The sequence below is a fragment of the Vipera ursinii genome (genome assembly GCF_947247035.1).
Source record: "Vipera ursinii genome assembly, chromosome: 5".
Taxonomy (NCBI): Eukaryota; Metazoa; Chordata; class Lepidosauria; order Squamata; family Viperidae; genus Vipera; species Vipera ursinii.
The window spans coordinates 7,148,217-7,166,114 of record NC_139518.1 but is presented as its reverse complement, the minus strand read 5'-3'; the positions used below and the strand labels follow the sequence as shown (position 1 = coordinate 7,166,114).

Genomic DNA, 17,898 nt, shown 5'->3' with positions numbered 1-17,898 from the left:
AACCTCCAGTGACGGAGCGCCCACGATTTCTGGAAGCAAACTGTGTCACTTGTTGCTTGTCCTCACTGCTAGGATGTTTCTCCTTAATTCCAGGTTCCTTCAAGCATTGCTTCTCGTCCTGCCCTCTGGTGCTTTTGGAGAATAATTTAACCCCCTCTTCGTGGTGGCAGCCCTTCAAATATTGGATCACTGCTATCCCGTCACCTTTACAAACCTCCAGTGGTGAAGCACCCACAACTTCTGGAGGAAGGCTGTTCCCACTGGTTAACTGCTCTCACTGTTCGGAAGTTTCTCCTTAATAAATCTTTATTGTCAAAGTACAACATGTGTACATTGAGATTAGCTGAGCCTCCCCCCACGCTCTCTCCCCCCAACACACAGTGACAACAAACCCTCCATCCCACCACACCATGTGAACCAACTACACCACACACCGGCCTCCCAAGTCAATGTGTGCCAGGTTGCTTCTCTCTCCTGGATTAGTTGAAGAAGAGATTGGACAACCACTGGTCTGAAATGGTAAGGGGCCTCCTGCTGGAGCAGGGGGGGTTGGACTAGATGACCTCCAAGGTCCCTTCCAGCTCTGTTCCGAGTTCCAAAAGATGCCCTTTCCAGGTCGCAGACAGCGAGGCTAAACCCTAGGCAAATCTGCCCCGAGGACCCCGCCTCCTGCTACCCTCCCCCCCCTAAGCTTGCTCCCCCCCCAGTGATCCACTCACCGCTCCCGAAACTAAACCTACCATACTCGATCCCTCCGGAGAGGAAAAGCAGCCCGATGGTGAAGCCGGTCCGTTTCTTCTTCCGTTGGAGATCCATCCATGCGCTCCCGGCGCTGCCCGGGTAACAGATGCGGAGCGAGAAGCCCGGAGAGGAGCTGCTGCCGGACCGACCTCGGCCGGGCGTTTATAGGGCGGCGGACCCGGGCTTCCCCGCCCGGCCACCTCGCGCCTCCTCCGGCTCGTTACGCGGCGCACCTGGCTTGCCGGCACCTCCCTCCCTCCCTCCGACCCGGCGGCCTTGGGGCGACCTGGAGCGGGCGAGCCAACGCGGAGACGCGCTCCTGGCGAGGGGAAGCTGCCGGCCGGCCTCCCCCCGCGGAGAGCCCTTTGGACCGGCCCGCAAGGCCCGCGAGCCGGGAGGGAATGGAAGGTACTAAGCTGAAAGGAGGGGGGGAGGAGGAGGAGGAGGAGGAAACGACCCTCAGCGGGGTGGTTGCTTCCCGAAAAAGCCAAGAGCGAAAACAAGCGAAAGAAGGCGGCAGCGCCTGGATTCCGAATATGTGACTAACTGCAAAATCTGTTCTCTACAGGGTGTAGTTTATTATATATAAAATACGTTTATGTATGTGTGTGTGTGCTTTCATGTATGAGTGCATGTATGTAAATTTACACACACATATATACACATATACACATATACATATATACATTATATATATATATATATATATATATATATATATATATATATATATATACACAAATATACATATACATATATACACATATACACGTATATATACATATATATTTATTTTATTTATTTTATTTATTTATTTGTTTTTATAAACCGCCCTTCTCCCGAGGGACTCGGGGCGATGTACAGAATAAGGTAGGTATACAGATTGAACAATAGTGAAAAAACAATAGTAAAAACAAACTGGGACCCCAATTAGAGCTACCAGGCCAGGCCGGACTGCTGGAACAGGTGAGTTTTTAAGTCGCGCCGGAAGGTGCGGAGGTCGGGGGCCATCCGGATTTCGGTTGGCAAGCTGTTCCAGAGGGCTGGCGCACCCACTGAGAATGCCCTCCCCCTGGGGGCCACCAGCCGACATTCCTTGAGCGGTAGCACCCTGAGGAGGCCCTCTCTGTGGGAGCGCACAGGACGGTGGGGTGTTGACATTGGCAGAAGGTGCTCCCGTAGGTAGTCTGGACCCATGCCATGTAGGGCTTTGTATGTCATTGTTAGCACCTTGAACTTCACACGGAAGGCAACTGGAAGCCAGTGCAGCACACGGAGGAGAGGTGTGATATGGGAGTATCGGGAGGCTCCCAAGAGTGTCCGTGCCGCTGCACTTTGCACCAGTTGAAGCTTCCGAGTATATATGTGTGTGTGTGCATATATATATATATATGTATGTATATGTATATATATATATGTATATGTATGTATGTATATGTATAGAAAAATAGGGACCACTACGGTGGGAAGGTAACAGCGTTCTGTGCGCCTTTGGCGTCTAGTCATGCTGGCCACATGACCACGGAGACGTCCTCGGACAAGCTCTGGCTCTTCGGCTTTGAAACGGAGATGAGCACCGGCCCCTAGAGTCGGAAACGACTAGCACGCATGTGCGGGGGAACCTTTACCTTTTATATATATATGTATGTATATATGTATATGTATGTACAGAAAACAAATATATATATATATATATATATATGTATATATGTATATGTATGTACAGAAAACAAATATATATATATATATATATATATATATATATATATATATATATATATATATATATATATATATATATATGTTAAATGTTTGTTAAGCATTCAGAATACACTTGCTTAGTCCCACAAGGCCCACGAGTCGGGAGTGAATGGAAGGTACTAAGCTGAAAGGAGGGGGGGAGGAGGAGGAAACGACCCTCTGCAGGGTGGTTGCTTCTGTGGGCGCGCCAGCCCTTTGGAATCAATTACCAGTTGAGCTCCGGATGGCTCCTGACCTTCGATCTTTCCGCCGTGATCTGAAAAGTTACCTATTTGAACAAGCCGGCCTGGTCTAATGGGTTTCAGGTATCTTATTTAGTATTTTTAATTATTTATTGTCATGGGTTAGTTCTATTTAATCTTATTTTTTAACTTTTGTATATTGTATTTTTATTGTATTTTTATTGCCCTGTACACCGCCCCGAGTCCTTCAGGAGAAGGACGGTATAGAAATTAAATAAAATAAATAAATAAATAAATCTTATTTCCTGTTTCAGCCTAGCCCAAGGCCATCTTACAGGCAGTAGCCACAGCAGTGGCAGCTCATATTTGTGTAAAAAAATTTTTTTGGCTTGCTCTCCCTTTATTCTTTGTTAGCAAGCCAAAAAAATTACATATATATATATGTAGATAGATAGATAGATAGATAGATAGATAGATAGATAGATAGATAGATACATATCTCACATACACACACACATTTACACATGCAAGAAATGCAAGAAAGCAAAATGTCTGTCTGAGGAAGCTTTGCAAATAGCTGAGGAAAGGAGGGAAGTGAAAGGCAAGGGAGAAAAAGAAAGATATGCCCAATTAAATGCAGAATTCCAAACAATAGCTAGAAGAGATAAGAATGCCTTCTTAAATGAACAGTGCAAAGAAATAGAAGAAAACAATAGAATAGGGAGGACCAGAGATCTTTTCAAGAAAATTGGAGAGATGAAGGGAACAAATGGGCATGATAAAGGACCAAAATGGCAGGGACCTAACAGAGGCAGAAGAGATTAAGAAGAGGTGGCAAAATTACACAGAAGAACTATACAAGAATGAGCTTAACGTCCCTGATAATCACAATGAGGTGGTCACTGACCTCGAGCCAGACATCCTAGAATGTGAAGTGAAGTGGGCCTTAGAAAAGCTGAGCAACAACAAAGCTAGTGGACGTGACAGTATTCCAGCTGAGCTATTCAAAATCTTAAAAGACGATGCAGTAAAAGTGCTACACTCAGTTTGCTAGCAAATTTGGAAAACTCAACAGTGGCCACAGGATTGGAAAAGATCAGTTTACATTCCAATTCCAAAGAAAGGCAGTGCCAAAGAATGTTCAAACTATCACACCATTGCACTCATTTCTCATGCTAGTAAAGTTATGCTTAAAATCCTACAAGCTAGACTCCAGTAGTATGTGGATCGAGAACTACCAGAAGTACAGGCAGGATTTCGAAGAGGCAGAGGAACTAGAGATCAAATTGCCAACATACGCTGGATCATGGAGAAAACTAGAGAGTTCCAGAAAAACATCTACTTCTGCTTCATTGACTATGCTAAAGCCTTTGATTGTGTGGATCATAACAAACTCTGGCAAGTCCTTAAAGAGATGGGTGTACCAGACCATCTTATTTGTCTCTTGAGAAACCTATATGCGGGCCAAGAAGCAACAGTGAGAACTGGACACGGAACCACTGATTGGTTCAAAATTGGGAAAGGAGTCCGGCAAGGCTGTATACTGTCGCCTTGCCTATTTAACTTATATGCAGAGCACATCATGAGAAAGGCAGGGCTAGATGAATCAAAAGTTGGAATTAAGATTGCTGGAAGAAATATCAACAACCTAAGATACGCAGATGATACCACTCTAATGGCAGAAAGTGAAGAGGAACTGAAGAGCCTCTTGTTGCGAGTGAAGAAGGAGAGTGCAAAAGTTGGGTTGAAACTAAACATTAAGAAAACCAAGATCATGGCATCCGGCCCTCTCAATTCCTGGCAAATAGATGGGGAAGAAATGGAGGTAGTGACAGATTTTATTTTCCTGGGCTCCAAGATCACTGCAGATGGGGACTGTAGTCAAGAAATTAAAAGACGCTTGCTCCTCGGGAGGAAAGCCATGGCAAATCTAGACAGCACACTAAAAAGCAGAGACATCACCCTGTCAACAAAAGTGCATATAGTCAAGGCTATGGTCTTCCCAGTTGCAATGTATGGCAGTGAAAGTTGGACCATAAGAAAGGCTGAGCGCCAAAGAATTGAGGCCTTTGAACTCTGGTGCTGGAGAAGACTCCTGCGAGTCCCTTGGACTGCAAGGTGATCCAACCGGTCAGTCCTAGAGGAGATCAACCCTGACTGCTCTTTAGAAGGCCAGATCCTGAAGCTAAAACTCAAATACTTTGGCCACCTAATGAGAACGAAGGACTCACTGGAGAAGAGCCTAATGCTGGGAAAGATTGAGGGCAATAGAAGAAGGGGACGACAGAGAATGAGGTGGCTGGATGGAGTTACTGAAGCAGTAGGCGTGAGCTTAAATGGACTCCAGAAGATGGTAGAGGACAGGAAAGCCTGGAGGAACGTTGTCCATAGGGTCGCGATGGGTCGGACATGACTTCGTGACTAACAACAACAACAACAATATATATGCATATATGTATATACATATATGGGACGTGGTGGCTCAGTGGGTTAGGACGCTGAGCTTGTTGATCAGAAGGCCGGCAGTTTGGCGGGTCGAATCCCGAGTGCCGCGTAACAGAGTGAGCGCATGTTACTCGTCCCAGCTTCTGCCAACCTAGCAGTTCAAAAGCACGTAAAAATGCAAGTAGAAAAATAGGGACCACTCCGGTGGGAAGGGAACAGCGTTCCGTGCGCCTTTGGCATCTAGTCATGCCGGCCACATGACCACAGAGACGTCCTCGGACAAGTGCTGGCTCTTCAACTTTGAAATGGAGATGAGCACCGGCCCCTAGAGTTGGAAACGACTAGCACGCACGTGCGGGGGAACCTTTACCTTTACCTTTTTACATCACAGGTGGAAGGCTTGAATTTTGGATCGATGCTGAATGTGCTCCTTCATTTTGGGTGTTTCTGGTAATTTTAATGCATGTTTTACCTTTACCTTTATATACATATATATATATATATACACATACACAAATACACATGTGTTTATGTGTGTGTGTGTGTGTCTGTGTGTGTGTGTGTGTAAATTTATGGCTGGCTGAGGAATTCTGGGAGTTGAACTCCACGAGTCATAAAAGAGCCAAGGTTGCCTAGCCCTAGTAGATGCTACAGAATAGATACAGTCACTGTCTCTCAGCCCAACTCACCTCACACTGTTGTGGAGAAAACAAAATCTCTACTTTCAACGCTGATCAAAATTATACATTAAAAAAAGCAGAATGAAAATATCATAATATAAATATAAACAACGCATATACAACATAACAAACGGGCAATTCAACAACCAAAGAAAAGCATTCAAGATGGGCTCATAAAAATCCTCAGTCAATGCCAGAGGGGGGAAAATACTTTGAAAAGGTAGGCTTATTGCATTTATTATGGAATAAATCAGTCCTGGCTTGGGTTCACGCTACACATTAAATTGTAAACCATATAAAAACTCCACATTGGGAAATCATGATGTGCAAATCTGTCTCTCCTGTTTTTTGTAATTTATAATTGATGGCTTTCAGAGGGGTGTAGACCTTTGTCAATGTGATTAGTAATAAAGAACGGTTAATTAAATTATACCCACTCAGAACACTCTAGTACCATTGTACAAATTCAATAGGGAGAAATATTTGGGTATCACCCCATATGCATTGTTTTCTTGAAGAATTTCTGCCTATGCAGAAGCCCAAGGCAGGAAACCAATGAATAGCTCTACTGTTCAACACACGGAAACTTTCAATTTCTCTTAAAAAAACTAACTACAGTACACTGTCAAAATGGGGGGGAAACCATATTACAGTTTTATTGTTGTAAACATTTGAAGAGGGAAAAGAACTTTGTCAGATTTCAATTGCTAAGTCAGGGCTAAATACTCTCTTAGGCAGGGGTCCTCAAACTTGGCCACTTTAAGACTTGTGGACTTCAACTCCCAGAATTCCCCAGCCAGCTGGCTATGGAATTCTGGGAGTTGAAGTCCACAAGTCTTAAAGTGGCCAAGTTTGAGGACCCCTGCTCTTAGGGTTCATCTGGAGCTGCTCAAGGCTACAAACTGGAGGAATATCCATCACAAATATAGATAGGGTTACTCTTAAAGTGTGAATTTTGGCAACTGTCTTTGCTTCCTAGTTGGGACACACAGGTAGTCCTCGATTTTCAACTGTTCATTTAGTGACCATTCAAAGATATCACAGCACTAAAAAAAAGGTGACTTATGACCGTTTTTCACACTTTGTGATCGTTGCAGCATATCCATGGTCATGGGATCAAAATTTGGACAACTAGCTCATATTTATGCCAGCTGTGGTGTCCCAGTGTCACTGATCATCTTTTGCAACCTCAAAATCAAAGGGGAGCCAAATTCACTTAACATGCTACTAATTTTATCAAGCGCAGTGATTCACTTAACGGCGCCCTTAAAAGAGGGCGGGCAATCCCTTTGGTTCCGAGCCTCACGGCCGCGTCTGCGCGTGCGCAGCTCAAAGACATCCGGACCCTGCTCTTTTTTTTTTATTCCGCTTCTCTCGCGCGGCGGGAACAATATGGCTGGGCCGCCTTCACGCCTCTGACGTCATCGTCGGGCGCCCGCGCCGGAAGCGGAAGAGCGCGAATGTCTGGGCGTGCAGCGTCTGGCTGCGTGGATGTTTCCACGTGCGTTTCCCGTGGAGTCGTGTAGCTGCTCTGGCTCCTAGCAGAGGGCTGGTGTGGCCCTCGGCTCGCCCCCTCCTTGCTTCAATCTTGCGCTTGGCCTGATCTTCCTCCTCGCCATGGCGGGCATCCTCTTCGAAGACATCTTCGACGTGAAGGATATCGACCCCGAGGGCAAGAAATTCGACCGGGGTGGGGCTCAGATGCAGTCACGTTTCTTTCTCTTCCACCCCCCCCCCTCCCTCCCCAAACGATCCCTCCGTTTTGCTTCTTCCGCTTTTAATTACTTTTTAATAATTTTTAATTTTTGTATCTTGTTTTTATTATGTATTGCCCTGTTCACCGCCCTGAGTCCTTCGGGAGAAGGGCGGTATACAAATTAAATAAATAAATAAATAAATAAATAAATAAACAAACAACAGCCCTGTGAGGTAGGGCAGGCTTCGCCGTGCTGAGCAGCCACAGGGTCCCCCGAAGGAGAGTCGCGTCTCTTGATTGTTTTTGATTGGAGGCCAGCTGCTAAACTATTATTATTATTATTATTATTATTATTATTATTATTATTATTATTATTATTATTATTACTATTATTCAAGGTTTGAGGCTGCAGTTCCCAAAACTCTTTAAATTGGGAAGTCGTTTGCGGTGTTTTGCTGTTTCCAAAAACGGCTTGGACGTGAGGGTGAAATCCTCGAGGACAGAACTCGGTTTGGAAACGTTGCTTTTGGGGGGGCAAATGCATTCTGGAAAGTAGCAGGTTGAAAGCAACTGGTTTCCTTTGGGTAATGCAGCACAGGGGGTAGAATACTTTCCCGTCGTGGTGTAGCCTGCCTCACAGGGTTGTTGTGAGCATTAAAAATATTATTTACTTTTAGCAAGGCAAAATATAAGCCAGGTAATTTATGCAGACCGGACTGTCCCATCGAGCAGTGGGATACGGCTGCTGAGATTACCCATGTGGATGAGTAATTGCTTTTAATTGTGTTTTTGGAATGTTTTGGTTCCTGCTGTATATGGTTATTTTATGAAGTATAAACTTGGTTTTACTCTGACTAGCATTTATTTGCTTTAACCCAATCACAGATTGGGGTATTGCATATTGGTGGCTTGAAACAGCCGCCAAGGAGCCTTAAAAATCAAATGACTTTCTATTTTAATCCATCTAATAATACTGGGTTCCTTGAAGGAAGTATTTATTGGAACAACTTTAATGTCAATTGTCCTATTAGCACATGCAGGAAAAGGAAGCGCCTGGGACATAATTTTACCAAAAGTATAATTTTACTGATAAATCCATATAGGTACAGACGAAGTAAAGACAATTCTAAAGGTTTCCACAGACAGCTGCATAGGTAAAGTTTCCCTTTCCCCCTTCAGGCTTCCTACTGTCCATTGTTCACCAAATCCAACACTTGCTTTGTGTTTTGGAAAACTGTTCATAACACAGGGGTCTTCAAACTTGGCAACTTTTAAGACTTTTAAGACAGGGCTGGTTGAGGAATTCTGGGAGTTGAAGTCCACAAGTCTTAAAAGTTGCCAAGTTTGAAGACCCTTGCCATAACATGACCTTGAAGTGAAGGAACTTTCACAGGGCCCAGCTGGCTCTGTGGATTCCTCCGACCCTCCCAACTCCCCCCCCCCAAGGCTTCCATCTCCGCCCTTCCATTTCTGTTGTCAAGCTGCAAGGAAAATTGCAGGCAGGGGTAGAATCCAAATCAGCTTTGACATTGACTCTGGACTCTGTTTCTGACCTCCTCTTCGATTCTTCTGGTAAAAGAAAAGTACCACTTATTATACCCATTCTAAGAATAGGATACTAGTGCTCTTCCCTCAGTAAGGTGGTGTTTTACTGCAGCCTTCAAATCTGGCCGCGCATAAGTACTCCTTCAACTTGTGGTACCTGTTCCCCAAATAAATGGAAATCCATTAATCGGTTCAAGAAGAATTTTTCAGCACTCTTGTAGAAAACCTGGATGACTTGGAGACTTTTCACCTAAGCCTCGCACGCGTTTGGAGTGACATTTGAGCAGTAAACATCTTTCTTGGAAGATTTTGCCTTTCAACAACTAACATCCTGGCATGTCTTTAGTTTCCCGGCTACACTGTGAGAGCGAGTCCTTCAAAATGGATCTGATCCTCGATGTGAACGTACAGATCTATCCAGTCGATCTTGGTGAGCACACACCTAGTCGTGTTTCTTGACTTCCTGTATCCTTATAAAATATACTTGGACGGTGTGTTTTGTTTTTTTTCCTGCAACCAAATTCAGACCTGCAACGTGAGATTTTCGCTAATATATGTAGCTCAGGGTTAAACGGCGGAGTCTTTGGTGCTCTCCTGGTTTGCTCGCAGACGTTTCATTATCCAACTAGGTAACGTCATCAGTGCTATTCAGGGTGGAGCTTATTCCTTGTTTATAGCTTACTGTTGGTGAGGTGTGGTTTTCCCCTTGGTTCCTTAATTAGGCTATCATTTTTTTTCTTGATTGCTTGGTGTTAATCTCTGCTTATTTGGGTGTTGGCTGCTGAAGAGGATGTTTTTGTGTCTTTCTGTTTCCTTTTTGTTATTGCTGTTGTTGTTGAAGAGTGAGGAAGATTCTCAGGGATAATAATAATAATATATAAAGTTGGAAGGGACCTTGGAGGTCATCTAGTCCAACCCCCTGCTCAGGCAGGAAACCCTATAGCATTTCAGGCAAATGGCTGTCCAGTCTCTTCTTAAAAACTTCCAGTGTTGGAGCATTCACCGCTTCTGGAGGCAGGTTGTTCCACTGGTTAATTGTTCTAACTGTCAGGAAGTTTCTCCTTAGTTCTAAGGTTGCTAGGATGACTCACACCCTGGACGGTATCTCTTTACTCTCCTACCATCCGGTAGGAGATACAGGAGTATAGCCAGCCGTACCAACAGGCTGAAAAACAGCTTTTATCCGTGGGCTGTTAGGTTTTTAAATGGGACATAATCTCTGTGAACTTATGCAGAATTGACTTGGGAGGCCGGTGTGTGGTGTAGTTCGTTCACATGGTGTGGTAGGATGGAGGGTTTGTTGTCACTGTGTGTTGGGGGGAGAGAGCACGGGGGGGGGGAGGCTCAGCTAATCTCAATGTACACATGTACTTTGACAATAAAGGTTTATTTATTATTATTATTATTAGCATGTAAACAAGCAAACGACCAAGCACAAAAAGCATCAAGGATACCACTTTTTTTTTGCTTATTACTAGAAAGAATAATAGCAGCATCTAGAATATTCTGGATTTGCGTAGTGCATTGAATCATGAACTAAAGCTGCCCAGAATCCCTTGTAAGGGAGTTCAGTGGCATAAAAACTTAAACCAATAATCCTAATAACTAATCAAAGAGGCTTGACTCAATTAAGCATGCCAAGACATACTGATCAAATCTAGCACGTCCATACCTGAGCAAATGAAGTTTTTGTGTAAAGTAATACGTTCCAGTGTTTTGATATTTCTGGAGATGTTTACCCGAAGAAAGCCCTATTCTGTTCATTCATGCACAATTCTTTTCAAGCCCTGCGCTCGGATCTTACCCAAATGTTGTTATGGACTTTGACGTACTAGATTCGCACATTCGTTCCCCTGAGGATTAAGTCTAGCGAGTCTGATTCACAGGCTTTTTGCTTTTTCATTTTGTATTTCACTTCTAATGTTTATCATTTCTTGCATTTCAGGAGACAAATTCCGCCTTGTGATAGCCAGCACTTTGTATGAAGATGGGACATTGGATGATGGCGAATATAATCCTACAGACGATAGACCCTCCAGGTGACAAAAGGCCTTTTCTGCAGAGCTAGGGTGGAGGCCAGTGTAAAAGAAAATGCCATTATTGTCACAGGTCTTTGATCTCCTCTTCTAAGCTTGTGAGTTTTTAGATTTGGTGGACTAATAAGGGACTCCTCTCCCGTTGGCTGGAGAATTCTGGGAGCTGAAGTCCACAAGTCTTTTTAAGGTTGCCAACTTTGGACAGCCCTGTTCTAGGGGAACAAACATGCCCCCCCCCCGGATTCAAGGGTGTCAAACTAGTCTACAAATGTTTCCCTTCCCCTCCCGCACCTCAAAACTTTGTGCCAATCCTGTTAGACCAGGGGTCTTCAAACTTGGCCCTTTTATGACTTGTGGACTTCAACTCCCAGAATTCCTCAGCCACTCACAGTGGCTGAGGAATTCTGGAAGTTGAAGTCCACAGTTCATAAAAGGGCCAAGTCTGAAGACCCCTGGTTACACTGAGAAAATGTGTTTTTCTGTTACTCGATGACTTCCATGGCGGAATCACGATGGAACCTGAAATAATCCAGTCTTAAGTGTGCACAGTCATAGAACGACAGTGTAAGAATTCAAGGCGAGGATGTTGGCTCTTTCACAAAGGAATATTTTGATGTCTGTACATCACAGGTATAGGGACGCGGTGGCTCAGTGGGTTAGGACGCTGAGCTTGTCGATCAGAAGGTCAGCAGTTTGGCGGGTCGAATCCCGAGTGCCGCGTAACAGAGGGAGCGCCTGTTACTCGTCCCAGCTTCTTTCAACCTAACAGTTCGAAAGCACGTAAAAATGCAAGTAGAAAAATAGGGACCACTACGGTGGGAAGGTAACAGCGTTCCGTGCGCCTTTGGCGTCTAGTCATGCCGGCCACATGATGACAGACACATCCTCGGAGAAGCGCTGGCTCTTCGGCTTTGAAACGGAGATGAGCACCAGCCCCTAGAGTCGGAAACGACTAGCACGCATGTGCGAAGGAACCTTTACCTTTACCCAGTGCTTTTTTTGTAAAAGAAAAAGGTGCCGGAACTCACACATGTCATATAACCCACCTTGCCTACCCTACAAGGTTCCATCCAAAAAAGGTGCCGGAACTCCATTCTGAGCGTTCGATGACAAAAAAAGCCCTGCCTTTACCTTTTTGCATCACAGGTGGAAGGCTTGAATTTTGGATTGATGCTGAATGTGCTCCTTCATTTTGGGTGTTTCTGGTAATTTTAATGCATGTTTTAACATATGTTCCCTTCTTTTGGCCGATTCTTCTTCACAGGGCAGACCAGTTTGAATATGTGATGTACGGGAAGGTGTACAGGATTGAGGGTGATGAGACATCAACAGAAGCAGCCACACGCCTGTGAGTGTCCTCTTCTGAAAGAGGCCGAAGAGTAATTGTGTTTTGACATCATAGAAAGCCGTAACTTGATTGGTTGGATTCAGACAGAGGATGTCGTTTGAAGGTCTACAGCAACTCATTGTGGCCAACTCACTGTAGCTAATTAGCTACGGGCCAGCTCACGGCCCATTTGCCACAGCCAATTCTCTGTAAGACAACTCGCCACGGTCAAGCCACAGGATGACTTGCTGAGGGACGAGAGTCACACTGATATCAAAGAAATAGTTGAATAGGATCTTTAAAGGTTGCGAAAGGAAGGACAAAATAAAACATGAATGACAAAAAATTAAAATAATTTTTAAATGATTTTATATTATTAAATAGAATTGTTGCATAGTGAGTTGTCCTGTGGCAAGCTGGCTGCTGCATATTGGCCCTGGCAAGTTGACTGTGATGAGTTGGCTACGGTGAGTTGCCCCATTCCGTTCTCAAAGTTGAGGGAACACCTGCTGCCGGCATCAAACGCCCTTCGCCCAGTGCGCTCCCACAGGGAGGGTCTGCTCAGGGTCCCGCCGGTAAGAGATTGCCGGCGGGTGACACCCAGGGGTAGGGCCTTCTCAGTGGGAGCGCCTGCCCTCTGGAACCAGCTGCCGGTGGAGCTGAGGACTGCCCCCGACCTCCGATCATTCCGCCGGGGCCTGAAGACCTGGCTCTTTGAGCTCTCGGGCCCAGGCTGAGGAGAAATTTATTTTAATTGGGGTTTTTAATAGGACAGGGTTGATTTAATATTTTTTAATTGGTTTTTAACTTTTGTATGGTTGAATTTTAACTCCCTGTAAACCGCCCTGAGTCCTCAGGGAAAGGGCGGTATATAAATGCAATAAAATAAATAAATAAAGTGCGCTAGACTTTCTTAGCTTAAGAGCCGTGGGTAGCGCAGTGGCTAGAATGCAGTATTGCCGGCTAGTTCTGCCGATTGCCAGCAGTTCGATTCTCACCGGCTCAAGGTGGACTCAGCCTTCCCTCCTTCCGAGATCGGTAAAATGAGGACCCAGATTGTTGGGGGAGGCAAATATGCTGACTCTGCAAACCACTTAGAGAGGGCTGTAAAGCACTGTGAAGCGGTATATAAGTCTAAGGGTTATTGTTGTTGCTATAAGTCCCCCGTGCATGGTTTTTTTGGCAATCCTTTTGCTCATTGTGCTAAATCCATAAGCCATGGTTTTAAGTGCCAAACCATCTGCACTATGGCTTAGAGCAGGGGGTCTCCAAACTTGGCAACTTTTAAGAATTGTGGACTTCAGCTCTCGGAATTCCCCAACGAACTGTGCTCCATGGGGAATTCTGGGAATCGATGTCCACAAGCCTTAAAAGTTTCCAAGTTTGGAGACCCCCCCCCCCCCCCCGGCTTTGAGCAACACGTGGTTCATCCAGTTTGGTAAGAAGATCTGCTTTCTGTGAAGATCATTCTGTTTTTTGCATCTTCCGTTAAATGGACAGATTGCAGATAATGGGAAAGGCTGGTTGTTTTTAAGATTCTCCCCCTAATCTGATATTTTCCAGCCTGTTGGGTCTTCCAACGCCCTCGTTTCCTGAGTAGCATGACTAGGGACTGACTAAATGTTAGAGGTGTCTTATACAACTTCTTGAGGACAGCAGATTAAAATAACGATGATCTTAAGAAGTTGTGTGGCAGAGGACAGTCTCTGTGGTGTATCGTAAGTGCAGTGTTTTCCGCCGCCGTCCGTAGTGTTTCTCAATCTCGGCTGCTTGAAGTCGTGTGGACTTCCAATTCCCCACGCTGAGGAATTCTGGGAGTTGAAGTCCACACCTCATCAAACAGCCCGGCTTTGAGAAACACCCGAGGCAGCGTGTGGCAGCGTGACCTATTCAGGAGGTTTTCTCTCTTTACAACCGTGAGCAGGCTGCCTCCTCTCTCACCCCCTTCTCTTCCCCTCCTCCAGCTCTGCCTACGTCTCCTATGGCGGCCTGCTCATGAGACTCCAGGGAGATGCCAACAACTTGCACGGCTTTGAAGTGGACTCCAGGGTCTACCTCCTGATGAAGAAATTAGCCTTCTGACCAGCTTCCGCCACCAAACGGAGCAGCTGGGAACATTACAGAAAATAACGCTGATCCGTTCCTTCCTCTGCCTCACGGAGGCACAGGGAGCAAAGCTTCGGTAATGAGTTAGAAGGATCCTTCTAATGTTTCTCCACTGCCTTGTCAGCCACAAAAAAAAAAGACAGCTTTTCTCTCTGCCATTTTTCCCAGGGCCCTTTGGAGTTAGGAAGTAGCTGCCAAGCTACATGGCAGCATTCCTCACGAAGCTAAGTTGTAATACTTCCTGGCACCGGAAACTATATGCTTTTGATGAGACGATCTTGTTTTACAATGAAGGAAGGTCATTTTTCTACAAAGGCAACACTGCCATTTCTGGTGAACGGGGGCTATTTTTCTCTGGTGATTTTGGTCGAAAACAGAGAAAAAGAAGTTAGCTCCTGGCTCAAACTCCTACAGATAAAGCGTTGCTCCTTTTTTTTAAAACCTTAAATAAAGATGTTTTTTTAAAATATATATATGGTGGTTTGGGCTGTGCCCAGGAAGGAACTTCTCTGTCTCTCTGATTAACACAGCTCGATCAGTCTGGAGTGCAAAGCTTCCACCACCTCTCCCCAGTTTTCTGTGGATCATATAGAACAGACATGTCAAACTGCCGGCCCACAGCCCGGATGCGTCACGCCGAAACCGCTCCCACCCCATTGCCGGCCATGGGGGAAAAGTCACGATACGTTAAAATGAGTTTGGGGGAATTTTCCGGCCATGTAGATACGCTTTGTTCCTAGGGCAAGAAAAGAAAGCAGTCAGATTGCTTGGCGAGAGCAACCTTCACGTGGTCAAAAGCTGCTCTTGACAGGTTTGGAGCAGATTCTTGAAGAAGTTAGCTGGGCCATTCCTCTAGCACAAGGGTCTTCAAATGTGGGCCTTTTATGACTTGTGGACTTCAATTCCCAGAATTCCTCAGCCAGCAAAGCTGGCTGAGGAATTCTGGGAGTTGAAGTCCACAGGTCATAAGAGGGCCACGTTTGAAGACCCCTGCTCTAGCAGTTTTTCAAACATGGCAACTTGAAGATATGTGGACTTCAACTCCCAGAATTCCTCACCCAGCATGCTAGGGTCCACACACGACGTCACGTGATGTCGCCAATTTGACATGCCTGATCTAGAGGGACCCAGAAGGCAACTTGGGTGTTCTCCAGACGCTTGGGACCTCTTATGCCCCTCGGCCACAGCTCCTGGGATGCAGCAGAAAGGGACTGTGGGAGCTAGACTAGTATAGTGGTTAAGCTTCCCGATGTGGGGTCCAGCAGACCTGAGTTCAAGTCCTTGAGCAAAAAAATTCAAGGGTGAGTTGGGGAGACTTTGTGTTTCAGATCAAACAATTTCACAGGGTGGTAAAGATACAACAAGAAAAAAATTCCTGTCCTGTTCACCGATTTGAAACGTCCAAAGAAAAGTGAACTAGGAATGTTTAGCAGTGTGTGTGTATGAGAGAGAGAGAGATTATCTTGGGATGATGGATTTGAAAAAGTCTCTTATGCTGGTTGGGGATGGCAGGAATTATATAGTTGATGGAGATGACGCCGTGTTACAGGTAGTCCTCGGCTTACAACTATAATTGAGCCCACCATTTTGGTTATAAGTCACAATGTCTCAAAAAGTGCATCAACACAGGACCAGGCCTGATTGTACAATTTTTTTTGCAGCGGTCATTAAGTGAATGCCACAGTAGTTAAGAGAACCCATGGTTTGCTATGGGATGGGTTTTGGTTTTTTTCCAGGAAACCCGTTTCTGACAAAAAAAAGATGTCGCAAATCACTGTGGGGTGCTGCAAACAATTGTAAATGCAGGCTAGTTGCTGAGCTCCCAAAATGCAGTAATGTGACTTTGGAGTGCACCTGGACAGCAGAACTTTGAATCCGTGTCGTTCATCCCATTTTGGGGTTCCGTTGGAACTTCAAACAGTCGCTAAGCAATCGGTCGTAAGTCAAGGACTGCCTGTAGAGAAAGCTGGCTTATGATCTTTGTACCTAGTCAAGAAAAGGGTAAGCTTGACAAGACAAGCCTATAATTCTCCAAAAAGCTTTTTACAATATGACTGCCGAAGCAGCAATAAAGAGTTGAGTATCCCATAAGGTCTTCTTGTGCCAGTTAAATCCCTATCCCATCATATTAATTATTTTTAAAAAATGAATAAGGCCATCACTGATCATGCAATAGCAATCATAGCAGGTTTCATTCTTTCCTGGTAGATTTCCTGATTGACACCTGGTTGGGATGTCACTCTTGGAAAGAATTATAAGACAGAACCAACTGTAACTGAATTATATTTACATTCCATTATGGTTTACACAGCTTTGCAGGAGAGGAGGACAACTGGAGCAGTTTTGGGCACCTTGCCCCCAAATTACCCAAATAATGCTATGATCCCTTAATCCAGGGGTCTCCGAACCTGGCAACTTTAAGATCTGTGGACTCTTTAACTCCTAAAATTCCTCAGGCAGCCATGCTGGTTGAGGAATTCTGTTGTGGGTTGAAGTCCACAAGTCTTAAAAGTTGCCAGGTTTGGAGACCTCTACCTTAATCAGAAAACACTCAGCTGCTCCTTTCCTCCCCTCCCCCCCCCACGTACCTCTGGAGCTTCTTGATATAAAGTGAGGACTTCTCAAATTCAGTGATACCTCCAAATGTTATTGCCTAGATGTGGTTTTCATAGACAGTTTATTAAAATGGGGTCCTCAGACAAGAAAGTACAGTAGATCTGGAATTTAGCTAGGATTAGTAGCTTGATGGCAGATGCTCCAGTCTAGGTCAACCTTTACAGTTTGGTAGCCCAGCTTGGGGGAGAACTGGCCCCCCAACACAGATAAGTCAAGTTGTGGGCGTGTGTGTGCACCAGCCAGCCATTCACGCAGCCCGGTCGTGGGCCAAAGCCTGGGGGGTGGGGACCCCTGCTCTAGGTTTCGATTCTTGTCCTTGAGAAAATCCCAGTATATATACACCCAGTAATAAATGGTTAAACCCTAGGGCACAGCAGCAAAAAAAACACACAAGGGGACCTTGTAGAGCACGGGTGCCAAACTCTTCATGTGACGTATGGCGACTTTTTTTTTTTTTTGCATTGCTGGAGCTGGGGTGGACGCAGCCTCCGCATGCTGCGACTGGCCCCGTGGGCCAGCAGTTGGACACCCCTGTTGCAAAGCCCAGAATATTTTCTTTTATCCTTAATGACGAATTACTGAGATAACCACCTTCATTAGGAACAAGTCGGTTTTACATTAAGGCAAGTTGTCGAGAGAAACGGGGTCACTCGGCAGCTGATTCCGATTCGATGGCCCCGAATTGAGCGGACAAGATGGGCTGGGATGCACTTCCATCTTTTCCACGAGGAGTTTCCGTCGAGTTCCATTGGAGCTGCTTCTT

The 17,898-nt window shown here is 45.2% G+C and overlaps 2 protein-coding genes across 6 annotated transcripts in view; one reads left to right on the top strand and one right to left on the bottom strand.

Annotated features, from left to right (window-relative positions):
* Positions 1–978, bottom strand: part of LOC310641208 (major facilitator superfamily domain-containing protein 8-like) — a 52,059-nt gene extending 51,081 nt beyond the window's left edge. Inside the window, 1 exon segment of the mRNA XM_083364079.1 lies at positions 741–978. Within this exon segment, the coding sequence (XP_083220205.1) occupies positions 741–816 (76 nt within the window). The 5' untranslated portion in view covers positions 817–978.
* On the top strand, positions 819–14,982 carry POLR2H (RNA polymerase II, I and III subunit H; the record flags this gene model as incomplete). Of its 5 annotated transcripts, none has more annotated exons than XM_083364055.1 (5): positions 7,253–7,499; positions 9,397–9,480; positions 10,996–11,089; positions 12,351–12,434; positions 14,378–14,982. In XM_083364055.1, 5 exons carry the CDS (start codon positions 7,427–7,429, stop codon positions 14,493–14,495), a joined length of 453 nt encoding a protein of 150 aa, XP_083220181.1. In that variant the 3' UTR covers positions 14,496–14,982. The 5 variants fall into 5 exon arrangements, with proteins under 5 accessions (XP_083220180.1, XP_083220181.1, XP_083220184.1 ...); XM_083364058.1 differs by having other exon boundaries at positions 14,335–14,982; XM_083364057.1 differs by having other exon boundaries at positions 12,303–12,434.
* Positions 14,983–17,898: the final 2,916 nt, after the last annotated feature.